The sequence below is a fragment of the Sceloporus undulatus genome, chromosome 4 (assembly GCF_019175285.1).
Source record: "Sceloporus undulatus isolate JIND9_A2432 ecotype Alabama chromosome 4, SceUnd_v1.1, whole genome shotgun sequence".
NCBI classification, from domain to species: Eukaryota; Metazoa; Chordata; class Lepidosauria; order Squamata; family Phrynosomatidae; genus Sceloporus; species Sceloporus undulatus.
In genome coordinates this window covers 24651610-24668912 of record NC_056525.1, presented here as the reverse complement: position 1 = coordinate 24668912, position 17303 = coordinate 24651610, and the positions used below count along the sequence as shown (strand labels likewise).

General features: G+C 41.7%; 1 protein-coding gene across 1 annotated transcript; it reads right to left on the bottom strand.

Annotated features, from left to right (window-relative positions):
• Positions 1-315: 315 nt before the first annotated feature.
• On the bottom strand, positions 316-16982 carry ZFP64 (ZFP64 zinc finger protein). Its single transcript, XM_042465192.1, has 6 exons — positions 16897-16982; positions 14284-14523; positions 12840-13001; positions 9727-9789; positions 7933-8184; positions 316-3323 (listed from the first exon to the last, which is right to left on the bottom strand). Exons 1-6 carry the CDS (start codon positions 16943-16945, stop codon positions 2032-2034), a joined length of 2058 nt encoding a protein of 685 aa, XP_042321126.1. The 5' UTR covers positions 16946-16982; the 3' UTR covers positions 316-2031.
• Between the last annotated feature and the right edge of the window lie 321 nt (positions 16983-17303).

The following is a 17303-nucleotide window of genomic DNA, read 5'->3' as shown; positions in this document are numbered from 1 at the left end:
GTCAACATGCAACATATTATTTGGTTGCAGTGGACAATAGCACATAATTAAAGCTTGGTCTAGGGTTCAAAATCCCCCCCCCCGTCCTGACACAGAACACTAGATGTTCAAAAAGTACTTGATTTAAATGTCTTTTAGGTCTGGTTTAAAACAAGTACAGTGGTGCCCCGGGATACGAAATGATCGTGTTACGAAATTTCCGGGGTACGAAAAAGTTAGATTGGAAAAAACTGTTCCGGGTTACGATATTTTTTTCGGGTTACGAAATTTATTTCGGCGCAAAATTCAAACGCAAAGCGCGGCTAGCGGCTTTCCAGCGCTAACGGAAAGCCTTTTCGGGTTGCGAAATTATCGGGTTACGAACAGAACGGCGAATTAATTTCGTAACCCGAGGTAGCACTGTACTTTGGATGCCTTCTCCTCTATATCTTACAGTAACTGAGGTGTTTCTTAGTAATTATTTCCACACTAGGCTTAACTTCTGCATGTCCATCAGCCATGAAGATGAAGAAGCCAAATTACACACACACACACACACACACACACTGCTCCATGTTCTATTTTAGAAACTTTTCTGAAACTCTGTATCCATTTACTACCAGTTTCTTTGTCTAAAGTCTGATCAATAATCTGAAGGCTTATAGTTTTGCTTAATTTGCACAGTTTTACTTTGGTCTTGTGTTATATAAGCTGTCATTTTAATTGGTTTTTTTTATCATAAATTACTAACGATTTGAAATGGTCATTCATTCATTATAGTGTTGTAAAACTGAGCACAGATGTTCAGCCTAAACTTCATCCATTCTTTCAAGATATCAGGAATGTTGTTTATACACTTATCATGATTTTAAAAGCTGAGAAACAAAACCAGCTAAAACATAATCTTCCACAAAATTCATTAGGTCTGTTCTGCCTGGCCTAGTGACCTATAGATACTGGGGATCCCAATCACTTCCATCTATACCTATGTCGTGTGTGGATGATGGGAGCTGGAATCCAACACATTCTGAGGGCAAAAAGGAGCAATAGCTACATTAGGTTATTCATCAAGGCTGGAGCTGGCTGTAAAGCTTGAAGATTTTTCAATGCAACTTTTTTTAACAGAATATTTCTTTAAGGCTAAAACTTCCAAGGAACAGGAAGTATTGAAGACCAATCAGTAACATCACTGGAGAATAAAACATTACTGCATACTAAAGAAATGATATCAAATAACCCAGGATAAATCCAAGCCTTGTGCAATGAGACTATTACCACTGAGTGGCACCAAACCCAAAGCCTCTTGGCTCCTATATGGGGCAAATATTTTGGGAAGTTATAGTATTTGTTGCTGAAGTTTGCAGTGTTTATTTAGAATATCTAACTGCCATTGTCTCACATTGTTTTCTAGTAATGCTCAGCACCAACTACAACATTTTGTTCCAATCCTCGAGCGGCTTTCTTTTTAATGCTTGAACATATTGGAAGGGAAAACAACTCTCTCAACTTTTGAAAAAAAAGGTAGAGCTACAGTGCTATACTGCATCAGTGAAATGGCAGCTGTGCACTGTAACTTTAAGAAACCTTTTTAAAACTTCAGAGGAGAAAATTCATCCTTGAAACTACTGGACTACCTCAGGAAACCATTTCTTAGTTGTTGTTTTTTAAAAAAAATAATCTGGAAAAGCCCTAGTGCAGATCCAAGAAACTGTTATAAATAGCCCTCTAAAACAATGGACAAGTAGATGCAGAGGCAATAACTGGCAAAACCTGGGAAATCCATGGAGCTATATAGTGGGAAATCTAGCTTTAGATCAATATGGAAGAACCTTCATACTCCTTACTGATGAAAGGGGCAACATTACTGAGTTTGTTACACACATGTGTTATGTATGAAGATGTGCACTGATTAAGGAATGCATGCTGTGCAAGATTAGGTGTTTTTTTTCCAACAGGGATACCTTTCCAGGTTTGATTCAGCAGCTAAACTAGAATGCACTTCGGGGACAAAATGTTATGTAGCTTACAGAGCTTTAAATATATGTCTTTTCTCTAATCTGGGATGGAGTCTGCAGGACACAGCAAATTTGCATGAGCTCCCCTTTGAATGATGGAATAGCCCTGCTTTGGCACATCTGGATGAGAAGAGGAGGAAAAGATGGGTGGAGAGTGAGTGCAAGTTGACACAGAGATGCTCTGGTCCTCATTGGTCACCACAGTCACTTCCCCGGCCCCTTCTTGAATCAAAGCACTGAGCCCTTCCAAGTCTGAGCAGGTGATCCCAGTTCCATTGATGAAGGCCTGGCTAGCCGAGACATCATGGTTCCCCACTGGAATGGTGGGAATCAGAGTCTGGTTTGATGAACTTCCATCAGCTTGATCATGGGCTCCAAGGAGAACTGTTGGCTGGTCCACTGAAATGCTTTCTGCCTCAGACCCTGATGGAAGTGATGGAGCGAGTAAGCTCACCTGCTGAAGGATCTGCAGCTGGCTATTACTGGAAATATCTTCTTCATTTTGGCTTATTAAGGCAGGGGGCACAATACTGACAGATGCTGCCTGAACCAGGCTGCTGGCTTGGGGCATTTGGTGTCCAACAATGATCTTGACCTGTCCTTCACTATAGGTTGAAGCATGCAGGGGCACTTGGAGGTGACTGACAGTAATTGGAACACCAACCTGCTTAGCTGGGTCCATTTGAAACTGGAGAATAGGCTGCTCAGTAATCTTGGTCCCGTTATACTCGACATGCTGCCTCTTGTGACTCCTGAGAGAATCCTCTCGGACAAACGAAGCCTCGCAGATATCACATTTGAATGCCTTCTTGGCCTCCAATTTGGCCACTTGCCTGGAGCTGCCTTCTTTCAGTTGCTCACCTTCTAACTTACTGTCTGGTTTCTTCTTGACCTTGACCGTGTCCCGATGGGCTTTTTTCATGTGGGTGGTCAGGTTGCTCCGTTGTTTGGTATCAAAGGGGCAGAACTCACATTTGAATGGGCGGTCCTTGAAGTGAATCCTCTCATGCACCTTGAGGGTGGCCTTATTGGAACAAGAGTAGTTGCACTCGGGGCACTTCACTGGTTGCTCAGGCTGGTGGGTGCGAAGGTGTTGTCGTAGGCTGGTCTTGTTCCCACACTGGAATTCACACTTGGGGCATTGGAAGGCATTCTCCACATTGTGCTTGATGCGGATGTGTGATTTCAAGTTGCCTTTCATTGCACAACGTACATCACAGAACTCACATTTGTAGGGCTTCTCCCCGGTGTGCACGCGCATGTGCCTCTTCAAATCTGAATTGATTTTAAATTTGGCGCTGCACAGATGGCACTGGAAAGGAGCATCTCCTGTCGACAAGACACATATTCAGCATTAAGGACACTGGGGACAACAGATACAGTGCTATGCAGATAAGACATTTCTTCAATGAACTTGTACCAGCATTTTGCTTAAGTACAAGCAAATAATTAGGTACTTTTATCTCCAATTTCACTAGAAACCAAAAGGACTAAACAGAGGCTATCATAGGCCTGGTACACACCGCCAGGACGTGATGTCCTGGTGGTGATAGTAGGGCTTTGGACCATGCACCAACCGCACGGTCCTGAGCCCTATTACGTGCGGGCGGCACCATTACAGCGCCACCCTGCCCACATGGGGGGCGTGTGCATGACATGTGGGTTTCACAGTGCCCACATGTCATGCAAAGGAAGAGACGTCGTAAGGGCTGCACAGTCCTTATGACGTCCCAAAAAGGAGCCACTCTAGGCACTCCTTTTTTGGTCCGCAGCATTGCCGGTTGCTATGTTTGGTTCCTATGGCAATGCCGCAGACCAAAAACGGGCGCTTACAGACTGCCCTGGAAGGGGTGGTCTGTACTGCCCTGTAGTTTGGCTGTATCATCAGTTGACATGACACACTGGAGAAGACATTAGCAAGACCTAAACAGAACTATCAATGTCTGAGGTTCATGGAGGCCTACCACTAATAGAGTCACTATAAGCTGAATCTGACCTGATGGCAAGTAAACACTTCAAGTGATACACATTTACTAACAGTCACTGGAAAAGAGTTTGTATGAGCATGCATGAGCCTGATTACATGCATATGTAAAGAACCATCACTCCAAAATTCTTCTTCTTCTTCTTCTTCTTCTTCTTCTTCTTCTTCTTCTTCTCTCTCTCTCTCTCTCACACACACACACAGAATGAGTGACCCAAGATGGTGGCAGGCACACTGAGCAGTCCAATCGGACACCCATGCAGCTGCTGTGGTATGCAAGCAAAGTATCTGAAGCAACAGGTAAATTTTTTTTTACACTATTGTAACTGTGCTATGTCCTATTTCCGGTGTGAGAGTGCCACATGTGATTCTGACTGTCCCCACCACAACCAGGGTTTGGGACATGAATCCAAACTGGATGGCACCAGAACATGGGGGAAATGGGCCTTTTGGCCTGTGCAGACAAGATTTGAGTCTACAAAAGCTTATAGTACAGTACCAATTTCTTTTAACCCATCAAGTTTCTGATCTATGCTTGTTAGTTTGCCAAAAATAGCAATTACCGTTCTTGCAGTAAGTAAACAATTCCTAGCAACTGTGTCTAAATCAGTCATATGGTTAATGCTGGTATCTGTGTCAAGGTTTAGGGCTGGCTCTTCATGCATGGCAAGAAAAGGCCATTCTCCTTCCATCCCCCTTCACTCATTCTGTTTCTATAGTCTCATATAAATTACTCTTACTCCTGTTCTAAATACTGACTTTGTTTTTGTTAACGCTCATCTTGCCACTCCAGTGACTTTGGCCTTACGATTCCTGACACATGCTTCTCAAAACCACCCTGAGGTTTCAGTTGACAACTTCCATAAGATTAGAACAAAAAGGCCAATGACCAGAGGAGTATGTGAGTTTTTGGAGATAATGGAGGCCACCTATCTTTACCTATATACACAGCTGAAGAAGGAGGGAAGAGGTGTGTTTTATATATTTGTTATATTAACATTAAAATTGCAGAAAAATACAAATTCTTTTGAAAAAGAAAGAAAGTGAAATGCATCAAAGCAAGACATATATAAACAATGCCAAGATAAATAAGAGTATAAGATAAACTGCATAATAATTTGCAGGAATGATATTAAATAGATTTTCTTAGCTTTTTTTCCATCAGGGTTATGCCTCTTTGACTGGCAATACTTGCTTAATCTCCACAACAATACTGTATAAACAGGGACAATATTCATACCTTCCCAACAGGAATTTTCATTTTGTTAAGAATAGCTGATTACTGCTAAACTATGTTGTAAAACACCATTTATTCCTGATTTTAATGTGATATGCCTTTGTTATTCTGTTTTACACACACACACACACACACGCCTGAATGAACCATGGGGGTGCCATTTTAAACAGAAATAAAATGTAGGGAGGTCTTTAGTTCAATACATTGCTGTACTTTAATAATCATTACACATATGGCTTAATTTACTTTACCAATTAATATTTTATAGATCTACATAAATGGGAGATTGTAAAAATGTATGCATAATTTGTTTAACTGGCTACATATTTCATTGATCCAGCTGAAGATTTTTCAAATTACAATGCGACATACTGTGCTAATCCATGTGTCTGTTTAATAATTGAGACCTTTGGTATAAAATGTTTATTATACACATTTTATTAACGAAGACATAGAAGTTGCTAGTTCAGCATATTTTATACTGCATAGTTTTTCCAGCTATGCATGCCTAGGTCTACACTGCAACATTTAGTTATAGGATTTTAACCTACTTTCCTGATGAAAGTCTGGTGCAGTATGTATTGCAACAGCCTCAATTATAGATGCCAAATGATACTAAAAAAACAACAACCCAGAGAGTCTAAATGTTACTGATACATTTAATTTTCTAATTCAAAGATTGATCTGTGTTGCAGATTTATCTCACTGAACTTATAATATTTGACTCTGGCAAAGAAAGCTTAAGGAAAAAAAAACAAAGGAGATCATTGCTAAAAGATATATCATTCATGCAAGCAATTTTTGAGAAACAGAGGATGGAAATTGCTGAGCTAAAGGTCTATAGGATCCAAACCGATGATGAGTGGAAAAAAACCAATCTTTACTTTGGAGACTGCAGTAAGAAATACAATTGTATGAAAGGGCAGAATTTCACAGTCCAGGAATCTCAAAGTATCCTGAGAACCCTCTTTGAGCAAAGAAAGAAAACAAGGAGCCCATAATTGGCAATATCTGGGTTTGCCAGTCTTAATATAAATACAAGTAGTAGGATGCCTCATCTACAGAAGGAGACCACTGGCTGGCTGTTATTCAGGCTTCAGATCAAGCCAGTAATCTCACAAACCATGAACAGTGAGATCAGTGGCTTGATCTTCAGATTCTAGTATTGCAGTTTGGTTTGATAAAGTCCCTTAATTATTTTTTTGAAAAATGTTTCTAGCCATCATGGTTCAGAAGATCCTATGGGCAACATTCAAAGAAGGCCTGAAGTTGTGAAATACTTTCTACAAACACATCTCTTAAGAACTCCAACATGACTGAAGCTCGTCTACAACAGCCAGTCTACATTGGTCTTCCAGTGAACCTAGTTATAATTAGGCGTTCATATTAAATATGTCACCCAATACTCCCTGATCCACTCAGCGAGTAATTAGAAAGTTCCATACAATATGCTCAGTAAAAAACTTAAGCCTGCATGTGGACAATTTTTTCTACATTTGAAACTTAGATCAGTTCAGCAAAGATGGCTGGGTCTCACATGATGGACAGAACAGTGTCCTGAAAGGAAAAAAGTTGGCTAGTTCAGCAAAATGTTGGGGATGCAATCCAGATAATACCTGTTTGAGGCACACAATGTATTCATGTCTTGTGTTGGCTTCCTTTTAATCAGAAACTATTATTCATATTTTTTGTGGGTTTTTCGGGCTATGTGGCCATGTTCCAGCAGAGTTTCTTTCTGACATTTCGCCAGCATCTGTGGCTGGCATCTTCAGAGAATGCTTTGCCTGGAAAAATTGGGTGTATATATACTGTGTGAGCCAGGGAATGCAGGAGTGATTTGCATGTCTCTGAATGGTTTCCCACTTGCATTTGCTGAGTCCTTATTTTGCTGTTTCTCAGGACTGGTAGGCAAATTTTGTTCACTTTAAGGGTTTCTTCTTTCCAGTTGAAATTTTCCAGGTGTTTGTGGATTTCAATGGCTTCCCTGTGTATCCTGACATGGTAGTGGTTGGCATGGTCCAGAACTTCGGTGTTTTCAAACAGTATTTTATGCCCAGGATGGTTTATGGCATGTTCTGCTACTGCTGATTTTTGGACTCCATTCAGAGTCAGGGGTTTTCCCATCAAATAATGATCACCAATTAGCAGACATTAATCCTCATTTGCATTAGCTTCCCAGCCTGAGGCCAGCCATCAGCACAGAACAATACACATGCAAATCACTCCTGCATTCTCAGGCTCACACAGTATATATACACCCAATAACTATGGATGCCAGCCATGAAAGCCTTTGACTTTATATTATTCATATTAATTTTGAAACACAGAAACATTTCTGGAATTTCCAGATTAATTTAGGACAGTCAAATTACATATCTAGGATGTAGTTTCTAGCAGATGGACACCAGAAATGGCTTCTTTGAGCCACTATTCCTGCAAAGAGGCATTGGCTTATTAGGCCGAAAACCTTACTGCTTATTTATATTTAAGCATATGTCTTATAGTTGTTTCTTCCATCTGAATTTTTTCAAAAGATGTGTTACTTATGTGAATTTATTTGCTTAATTTCTGATTGTTCAGTTTTTGCTGATGTGGTTGTGAACTGGTTTTGTTTTGCACTATCGTTCTGCTGTATTTAAAAAAGCATGTCCCCCCCCCCTGCAAGAAATATCTGTTCCTAAGTGAAGTCAATATGTTAAAAAACACCTCTGACTTACCTGTATGAGATCTGAGATGAACAGTGAGCTGGCTGGAGTTGCGGCTGGCATACGGGCAGATCTGGCATTTAAAAGGACGTTCATTTGAATGGATGCGCTGGTGCTTGTTGAGGCTGCTGCTCTCAGCAGCTGCGTAGTCACAGTCTTTACACTTGTAGGGCTTCACCCCACTGTGGGAGCGCATGTGCATTTTCAACTTGTCTTTACGACTGAAACACTTACTGCACACTTCACATTTATGGGGCTTGTCACCTACAGAAGAAAAATTGGCACTGCAGGGTAGAGGTGAATTGCAGGAGATCATGAATGGGCAAGGTATGGCCCTCCAAGACTGTTTTTGCAGCCCTCAGGCTCTTCAGACTTCCTAGAATGACCTTTCTGTGGCCCTACAAAGAGTGAACTGACATGTGGGATGGAATGGAAATGCACCTTTTACATAGGTAGCAGGAGCCCCTGCACTATTTAACATTAAAAATACAGTGGGCCCTCCACATTCATGGGGTTAGAGATGCGGGACTCTTGTGATTATGTGTGTGTTGGGGGTGTGTGCAAGTAAGAAAAACACTTTTTTAAAAACCTGAGAAAACCTATCTAGGAAGCTCTGGGTCCACAGTGCAACTGTTTGGCCAACATCCACAAGAAGCTGATCACAGAGTTGCACTGAAGGATCTACAAATGCTTTCTCTAGGAATCTCTAGGTTGTCCAGCATGACTCTATGGTCAGCTTCTGGAAGAATTGCACTGTAGGACCTAGAGATTCCTAGAGAGAACATATTAATCAAATCCACATAAAATTCAAATATACAAATATCAAAACCACAAATGTGGAGGGCTAACTGTAACCAGATGTGGGCAGTCCAAAGAGTCTCAGGAACAGAATATTGGTCCCTGAACTCATTGCAGCTGCCCATCCCTGCACTAGACAGAACACAAAAGGAGGATTATTTTTTCTCTACTGTAAGAAAGACATACCATATCGGATATCCTCCAAGGTATTTGCTTTGACAAATCAAGAAAGTGTACAGATTAATTCATGCACAGCTTTGAAAATACATCTCTTGGTAGTGTATATATTTGTTAAGCAGCTCTCTCTGTGTTACGTACAGATACAGTTGCACTGTCTCCCAAATATATGTTTACCTTTTTTACGTTTTAAAGCATTTAATCTGTTCAACATGGAGAATTAATCCATATGTCTAATTCAAAAGGGCAAATTCTGGATATGCAGAAGCTCCTGAGATTAACCACTATCATCTCTGGCAACAAAGATTTCAGGCAGCAGGATGGCATTTGAGATCAAATGGGATGTATTGCTGATCAAAAATGTAACATTGGGCTAGACCAAGGATGGGAATGATGTGTCCCTTCAGACATTTTTGGATTGCAACTTCTATCATCCCTAACTTGCATAGCCAATAGTGCAGAATCATGAAAGGTGTATTCCGACATCATCTGGAAAGACAGATAATCTTCACCCATGGGCTAGATAGATTAGTCTTCAAATAAGGCAATTTTTGATCCGTAAGAATCAGGATGATTTTACAACTAACATTCTTTTTTCTTCTAGCATCTCCACTTAATTCCAACATGAATAGGCAGAATATTCTACAGCAATCCAGAAGAAACTGACACTTTCATAGAAAGGCAGGGAAAAGTCAGGAAACAAGCAATGGCTAAGCTCACACTGTCTCTTTTCTTTTCCCTTCCTTACCGAGCTCTTGCTGGAAAGCTTCATAGCAGCTCCAGCAACCTATGTTTACTGGATGAATGTGCTTTCTAATTTCAAATATTTACCTGTATGTGTTCTTAAATGTCGTTCCATGTCTTTCATACCATAGGATGTCTTGAACTGACAACCTGTGGGGTGGAGGAGAGAAGGGGATTTATTTATTATGCAACTCATGCTTTCTTGCAATGTGACTTCTTTTTCTCACAACAGCCCTATGAAATATGTTAGTGAGAGGGATGCTGATTAGGGTGGAAAGCATATTTGTATGGAAGTGGGAGAACATTATTTTTCCTCTCATATAAAAATGAAGCACTTGAGTATTTACATCCCTAGCAGTGACTATACCATGGGTACCTACTGACTATTGTGGGTGTGAATTTGAACCGGGGTTTCTCTGGTCCTGGATCCAACATTAAGATTACAATGTAACACCGGTTCTCAACAAAAACAAGAACTAGGCCTCAGCTCCTACAGGCAAGAGGGTTAGTTCATCTTGTTTGCAGCCTTTTCCTATTTTCTCAAATCTCATGAATACCACTGGGCCTTATCACATCAGAAATGAAAGCCAAAACAGAGCAGGAGAGTAGCGACTTTCTATGTGCCTCTCTGCATACCGTCGTAGCACTTCAGTTCTGTTCCTAAGGGAGACAGCCGTACAAACATGATTCTTGTCGCACTGGAAAAATCTGTTTGGCAAAAACCACACTTTTATGATTGTCTACCTCAGGAAAGGGAAAGGAAATACTACATCAGCATGTGGAGAGGTATGGAGAAAACTGCTACTCTCCCTCTCCATTTCAGCTTTCTTTTCTTTTGCAATAAGCCTCACTGACTCCCCTGTAAGCGTAGCTTGTCTACCTTTAAAAAGAAGCCTCAACTGCAGTTTCTTGTTGATGGGAAGGCAGAAGAAACAACCATGTTATTTCTCACTACTTGCTTGGCTGTGGTTGTCACAGCAACTGGAGATGTGGCTGCTCTTCAGTCAGCCATCTCATATTCATAGAATCATAGTTTTAGAAAAGTCCCCAAGGGTATAGCACCTTGCCAGTCTGGGAATCCACTGCTAAAGTAAATCATCAAATCTCTGTTTAAAAACTTCCAGTTCAGAAGAGTCTGCCACTGTCTGTGGGAGTCTATTCCACTACCATCAGGAAGTCTTTATTAATGTTTAGTTGTAATCGCCTTTCTTGTCATTTGAACTACTGATTTGGATCCTACCCTGTGAAACAGAAAACACATTCTACACAAGTGACACTGGATTTTGGGAGTAGGCTATTGAAGGGGGAACACACTGAGATTCTGGACAAACAGATAAAGCTGAAAGACTTCTTGAGCAGACTTGAACAAATCAGTTTCACAGGGGATCAAAGATTTAAACATATATTGGTCCAGACACAATATTCTATCTCAGTTACAAGAGAATGGGTGGAGAAAGGGAAGAGTGAATGAAAATGAAATGAAAAATAACTCCACAGTACGTGGAGAAGGTGAAGAGCTAGACAGGAAACAGAGCAGGAAACAGAAGAAATTCTTTAGGAGACCAAGAGAAAAACAATGGAGGAAATCTTAGAGAGATAATAGTACTGTAGAATGAAAGTACAGTATCTGAATATTACAGAGAAGTTGTTGAAGTTCATGGAAAAAGCATATGCCCCCCCTCCAAAGCCAGAAAAGTGTGTGTTTATGTATGTACATCAGATCTGAATGAAACTGAGAGTGAACTAGTCAATTTATGAAGCAAAGAAGCCAAGACAGGTTTTGAAACAATGAATATATACGTTTTAACGATGTTAACTGACCTAATCATACAAAGAAGGGTAATTTCCCCCTCTTCCATGACTTAAATCTATGTGATCAATGGCTATATAAATTAATTAAAAAGCACTTCCATGAATCTTCTTGGAACTTTGTGACAATGTCACTGATTAAAATTAATTTAAGCATGGCCAATTTATTTCCTCGGTCCATCTCTTGAAGCACCCAAGCCGTGGACAGAATGTAAATACAGTTCAGAGAATAATCCACAAGTTGCAAAGTCCTATGAACCTTTGGGATGCAGGGAGAAGCCACTAAAAAAACAGGGATTTCTCAATGCACCACTTAATTTTTTTTGCTTTCTTTACTGCTTGAAAATGCAGCCTTTGAAACTCATGTTTGCTTGCATTTACATGATTCGCAGAGACCACGAAGAAGAAAGTAGCATGGGAACCAGGAAGCAAACTTATGTCATTATCTTTCCATTTTCATGATCCTGCTGTCTCCACAAATGCTTAGCCTGAATGCATAGCAATAAGATCAAGATGCAAGTTACTTCTTTGGTGTTACATAAATCTAAAGTCAAGTCAAGCAAGTCTGTATTCATCTCCCCACACAGCCCCCCTCCCCTGACAGCAATCTCTGAGTTGTGACCAGCTGACTTCAGACTTGCCCAGCTTCTCGCTTCACATCATACATAATTTGGCTCTGAGATCCAAACTATTTTAAAAATTTGATAATGTCATATCAAAGTCAATCGCAGGGCCTTAGTGCATGAGGAAAAATAAACAGAAACAGAGCAGGAAAGTAGTGGCTTCCTCTATGCTTCTCTGCATGCTGTCATAGCACTCGGGGATGCTTTGATTGTGATTTCCTGCATGGCAGGGGGTTGGACTGGATGGCCCTTGTGGTCTCTTCCAACTCTGATTCTTTGATTCACATTGCTTCTGATTTATGATGACCTTAAGGTGAACCTATCATAGGTTTTTCTGAGGCTGAGAGTGTGTCACCCAGTGAGTTTCCATGGCTGAGTGGGGAACTAAACCCTGGCCTCCAGAGTCGTATTACAACACTAAAACCACTGCACAATATTGACTCTTGAATATATACATAAATTGCCTAAAATAGTACAAACAGTACAAAACTGCTTCTTTGTTTTTCTGGGCGAAATATTTTGAAATTCCAGGGCCTTAGATCCCTTAAGGGGAATGTGGATGTGAGCCTGCCTGTAAGAACAATGCTATTGACCATGAATTTGGAAGCTTAGGCAAACAAGTTAGTGGATGCTAAGGATCTCCTAACACATATAGACTGATAAACACACCTGCAAATCCCTTAAATAAAGAGACTGGGTGCAACAACTCCGCCAGTTTCAGTATTTTACCTGGACACACACAGAGCACATACAGAGTATATATATTACCTGGATAGCAGCAGTTAAGTTTCTTCTGTGCCCCTGATGTGCTGGATTTTTTGGTGCGAGATTTTGGTGAAGTGGTGACAACTGATGTAGTCTGAGGTTCACTGTTCTCAGCAGGTAGATAGGTTTGGTAGCCATGCTCAAAAACAAACTCTGGCGCAGAAACTGAGAAACACAAAAAGACTTGGTTTTCTAAAACATCCATGCTATGCAAAACCATTTAGCTTCTCTAAACCGTCATATAACATATCAAAACATCTCCTCTTGATGTCAAGAATACAATGCAATCTTCTATCCACTTTGTTGCTAATGAGAGAAATGCCACAAAGTTCACCAACTAAAGTCAATAGCAAATATGTCAGTTAATTATGAGGTTTATAGTAACAGTCTACACAGTCAATTCCACAGTACAGTATCTAATTTTATCCTGTGCTAGTCCATTAACACTGTTTTGTTGTAATTTTGTGTTTAAATGGACTAAGTCCAGTGCTATGCTTGCAGCAGCTTTTGCGCACCTTTCCTTTCCCTCATGTTGATGTTCTGTTCTGTTTTTATTGGCTTTTTTGCCTGCTCCTCAAACTGGCAAAACCAAAGAGGTTCTTTACAGTTTAAGTGCTCCTTACAGTTCAGTAAGAAATAAATTTGTAGTGAGAACAACATTTTAAAAAAATAATATACTCAGTTTCTAATTATAGTCTGAATAAACTGTACTTCTAATACATCAAATACATTATACTTTTATGCCAAACAGAATTATATATACAGTGGGCCCTTCACATTTGTTGGGGTTAGGGACACAGGACCCCCATGAAAGTGGAAAAACTGCAAATAAAAAACCCACTTTTAAAAACAAAACAAAAACAAACACCAAGAAAACACCTTTTTAGGAATCTCTAAGTCTTCCAGTGTGACTCCATGGCCAATTTCAACAGAGCCATACTGGAAGGACCTGCAAAAGTCAAAGCCACAAATGTAGAGGGCCAATTGTTTCAAAAGTAATAAAATGACTTTCAGTCTGTAAAGGGTACAGGGACGTAGCCAGAGGGGGATCTTGGGGTCCGGACCCCTCCCCTTCCATTAGAAAAATGAATGTGTGCTGCTGCGCCGCTGCACCCAAGCCCTATTATAATGGTGGAACTTAGTCTGGACCCCCCCCCCCCCTTCCTAAAATCCTGGCTATGTCCCTGAAGGGTAGGGTGGGTGGGTGCAATATTACATTTTTCAATTTTTCTGTAAGTGCCATTTAAAAAAAAATCCAGACATTTTACATCTCAAGGATGAGGTCACTTGTTGAGGATACCCCGGTGTTAAAACCATATGAAACCAATCCTCCATGCTGGTTGGAGAATTACATGAACTGCGGCCCTCCAAACCACCTCAAAACTCAACTTATCTTAACTTTGGTTTTTCTGCTTAGAAGCACTTCTAAAATTTCTTAGATAAATACCTGTGATGGTTTGAGTCTCCGAAGTGATTGTTCTGGTTGGGGTCTGTGTCTGTGTTGCTGGTACTGTCTCCTCTGCCACAAACTGAACTGTACTGGCAGCTCCAGAGGTTGTGCCTGACAGGTGACAGCCATTTCTCTTGTGAGCCACAAATGCATCGAGATTGTTGAACTGCTCCTTGCACAGACCACAAATGTGGATGTCAGGAGTGAGCTCCACTAAGACGGTGGTGCCTCCTGGAACTACCAAAATGCCATATATCAGATTAAACAATACAAAGAAATACAGTGGATCTCTGGTATCCACTGGGGCTTAGTTCTAGGACTCCCCGTGGATGTTAAAATCCATGGATACTCAAGTCCCATTAAATACACTGGTGTAATAAAATGGTAAAATAATATTCCCTTATATATGGTAAAATCATGGCTTGTTTTTGGAATACACACACACATATATATAGTTAAGCTGTGGATGGCTGAATCTGTGGATATGAAGGGCAAACTATAGATTCCAAAGGGTTGTTGGCTGCCTATTAATTCCAAATTACTGGAAAGAAATGACTCTTCCAACAATTAAGTAATTTCAGCTTTGACACAGTGTGTCAATTTTCAATGATTTATGAAATAAAAGCATATTTATCTCATTGGAGGATCTTAATTGTTCAGAAGATGCTTTGGTTGCTGTGATGCAGCAGCTGTGCATTATCTTAGTGTCCATTTGAATGAGATGCATAGATATAGGACAGATGACACCTGACTTTCCAACAGTACATGTGAAAGGAATCTAGGAGTCCTAGAAGCTGAAAATGAGTGTGATGCAGCAGCTAAAAAGACCAATGCGAGTCCAGTTCACATCAATAGGAGCACAGTGTCTCTAGACTGAAGGAAGTAATAATGCCACTCTATACTGGTCAGATGTCACCTGGAATATTGTGTGCAGTTGTTAGCATCATGGTTCAAGAGGGATATTAACAAATGAGTGTGTCCAGAGGAGGGCAATCAAAATGGTGAAAGATCTGGAAACTATTCTCTGAGGAGTGGCTTAGGGGTCTGGGTATGTTTAGCCTGAAGAAGAGAAGGTTAAGAGGCTATGTTAGCCTTGTTCAAGTATTTGAAGGGGTGTCACACTGAGGATGGAGCAAGCTTGTTTTCTGCTGCTCCAGAGACCAGGACATGGAGCAAAGGTTTCAAACTACAGGAAAAGGGAATCCACCTAAACATTAGGAAGAATATGAAGTCTAAGGCTTTCACAGCCGGCATCCATAGCTTTTTGTGGGTTTTTCGGGCTATGTGGCCATGATCTGGAAGAGCTTATTCCACAGATGCAGATGAAACGTCAGGAATAAACTCTTCCAGAACATGGCCACACAATGTGAAAAACCCACAAAAAACCATTAGGAAGAACGTCCTGACGGTAAGAGCTGTTCAAAAGTGGAACACACTGCTTCAGAGAGTGGTGGCATCTCCTTCTTGGGAGGTTTTTTAAACAGAAACTGGATGGCCATGCGTATGGGGTGCTTTGATTGTGTATTCCTGCATGGCAAGGGGTTAGACTGGATGGCCTTTGGAGTATCTTCCAGCTCTATGATTCTTCCTTCCTAATAACTTTTGCCATTGTGACTACCCCCTGACATTGGCCAGACATGTCCTGGGTTTCATCTGTGAAATGTTGGTGTGTCTGTGTGTGTCAGTCAGAGTAGACAACACTAGGTAAAGCTGCCACAGTGTCCTGGCTCAGTATAAGCCTGGTCCCACTGCTCCTGGATACAGCAGTGTCGTGCCCAAATGGCTTCTTCGCATGTATGTAAGTTGTGTGTGAATGCCAGCACCATCCCATGCAAATGGCAGGCTCCAGCAAGCAAGACCACGCCTGGTCATATGGCAATAAAAGGCTGCATCCGCACTGCAGAAACAACCCACTTTGACACCGACTTAACTGCCATGGCTCAATGCTATGGAATTCTGGGAAATGTAGTTTTGGGAGACATTTAGTCTTCTCTGTCAGAGAGCTCTGATGCCACAACAAACTACAAACTACTGTACCAGAATTCCATAGCACTGAGCCATGGCAGCTAAAGTGCTGTCACACTGGATTATTTCCACAGTGTGGATGCAACCTTTAAACTAGCATGGTTCAATGCTCTCGGATTTCTAGTTCTGTGAGACATTGAGCCCTCTGTCAGAGAGCTCTGGGGCCACAACAAACTAGAAGTCCCAGGATTGCACAGCACTGAGAGCCATGGCTGTTAAAGCGGTGTCAAACTGGATTATTTCCACAGTGCAGATGCAGAGATGAAAGAACTTGGTGAACCATGCTGCCAAAGCAACCAGGGGCCTTACCCCTTTTCTCCCCCTCTCCAAAACATTCCCCTTTCCAACCCCATTATTTCCCTCCATCTTTCTCTCTCTTCCTTTGCCTCCCTGCCGCCCCCTCTCATTTTTTCCCATCCAGGTTCCCGGGCCCGTTTTGACTGCTTTCTTTTTGCCTGCACCCAGATTCCCGGGTTCGCTTCTACCGCTACTCAGGTTTCGGGGCCTGGTGGAACCCAGGTGGCTCTCGGCTTGTGCCAGCTCCGGGCCCGGGAGCGCGGATAATGAGAAGCGCAAGCCACTTACACTGCACGGGCCCCGCGAAGGGCTGGGCAGCCGCGACGCTCGGATTCATGGCAGGCACCGCCGAGGAGGAAGCAAATGCCCCCCCCCCGCTCGAAACTCGAGGGGCGGGTACGGATGTGGAGCGCTCGAGCATGCGCAGTAACGGCGGTGAAGCCACTGCCCGGACCTCCTTGCCCTCAATGGCAGGAGCTTGCTAGCCAGCCCTATGGGAAACCTGTGTGTTGTGTTGTTTTGAGTTGTGTGTAGTTTGAGCTCCTTGGGGTTTGTTCCAGGGAAGCGGGGCAATAAGGTTGCAGCCACAGAGCCCAGCTTTTGCTTTTGTTGCCTCCACACTGACCCCACTTTAACTGCCCTGGGCTCCATACTAAGGAATTCTGGGAGTTGTAGTTTGTTGTGGTACCAAGAGT

Excerpts from the sequence above, each read along its gene's own strand:
- ZFP64 (XM_042465192.1), bottom strand. The coding sequence starts at position 16,945 with ATGAATCCGAGCGTCGCGGCTGCCCAGCCCTTCGCGGGGCCCGTGCAG. Across the intron at positions 13,002-14,283 it reads GGAGACTCAAACCATCACAG|TTTCTGCGCCAGAGTTTGTT; the intron begins GTATTTATCTAA and ends TGTGTTTCTCAG. Across the intron at positions 9,790-12,839 it reads ACTTAACTGCTGCTATCCAG|GTTGTCAGTTCAAGACATCC; the intron begins GTAATATATATA and ends TCCACCCCACAG.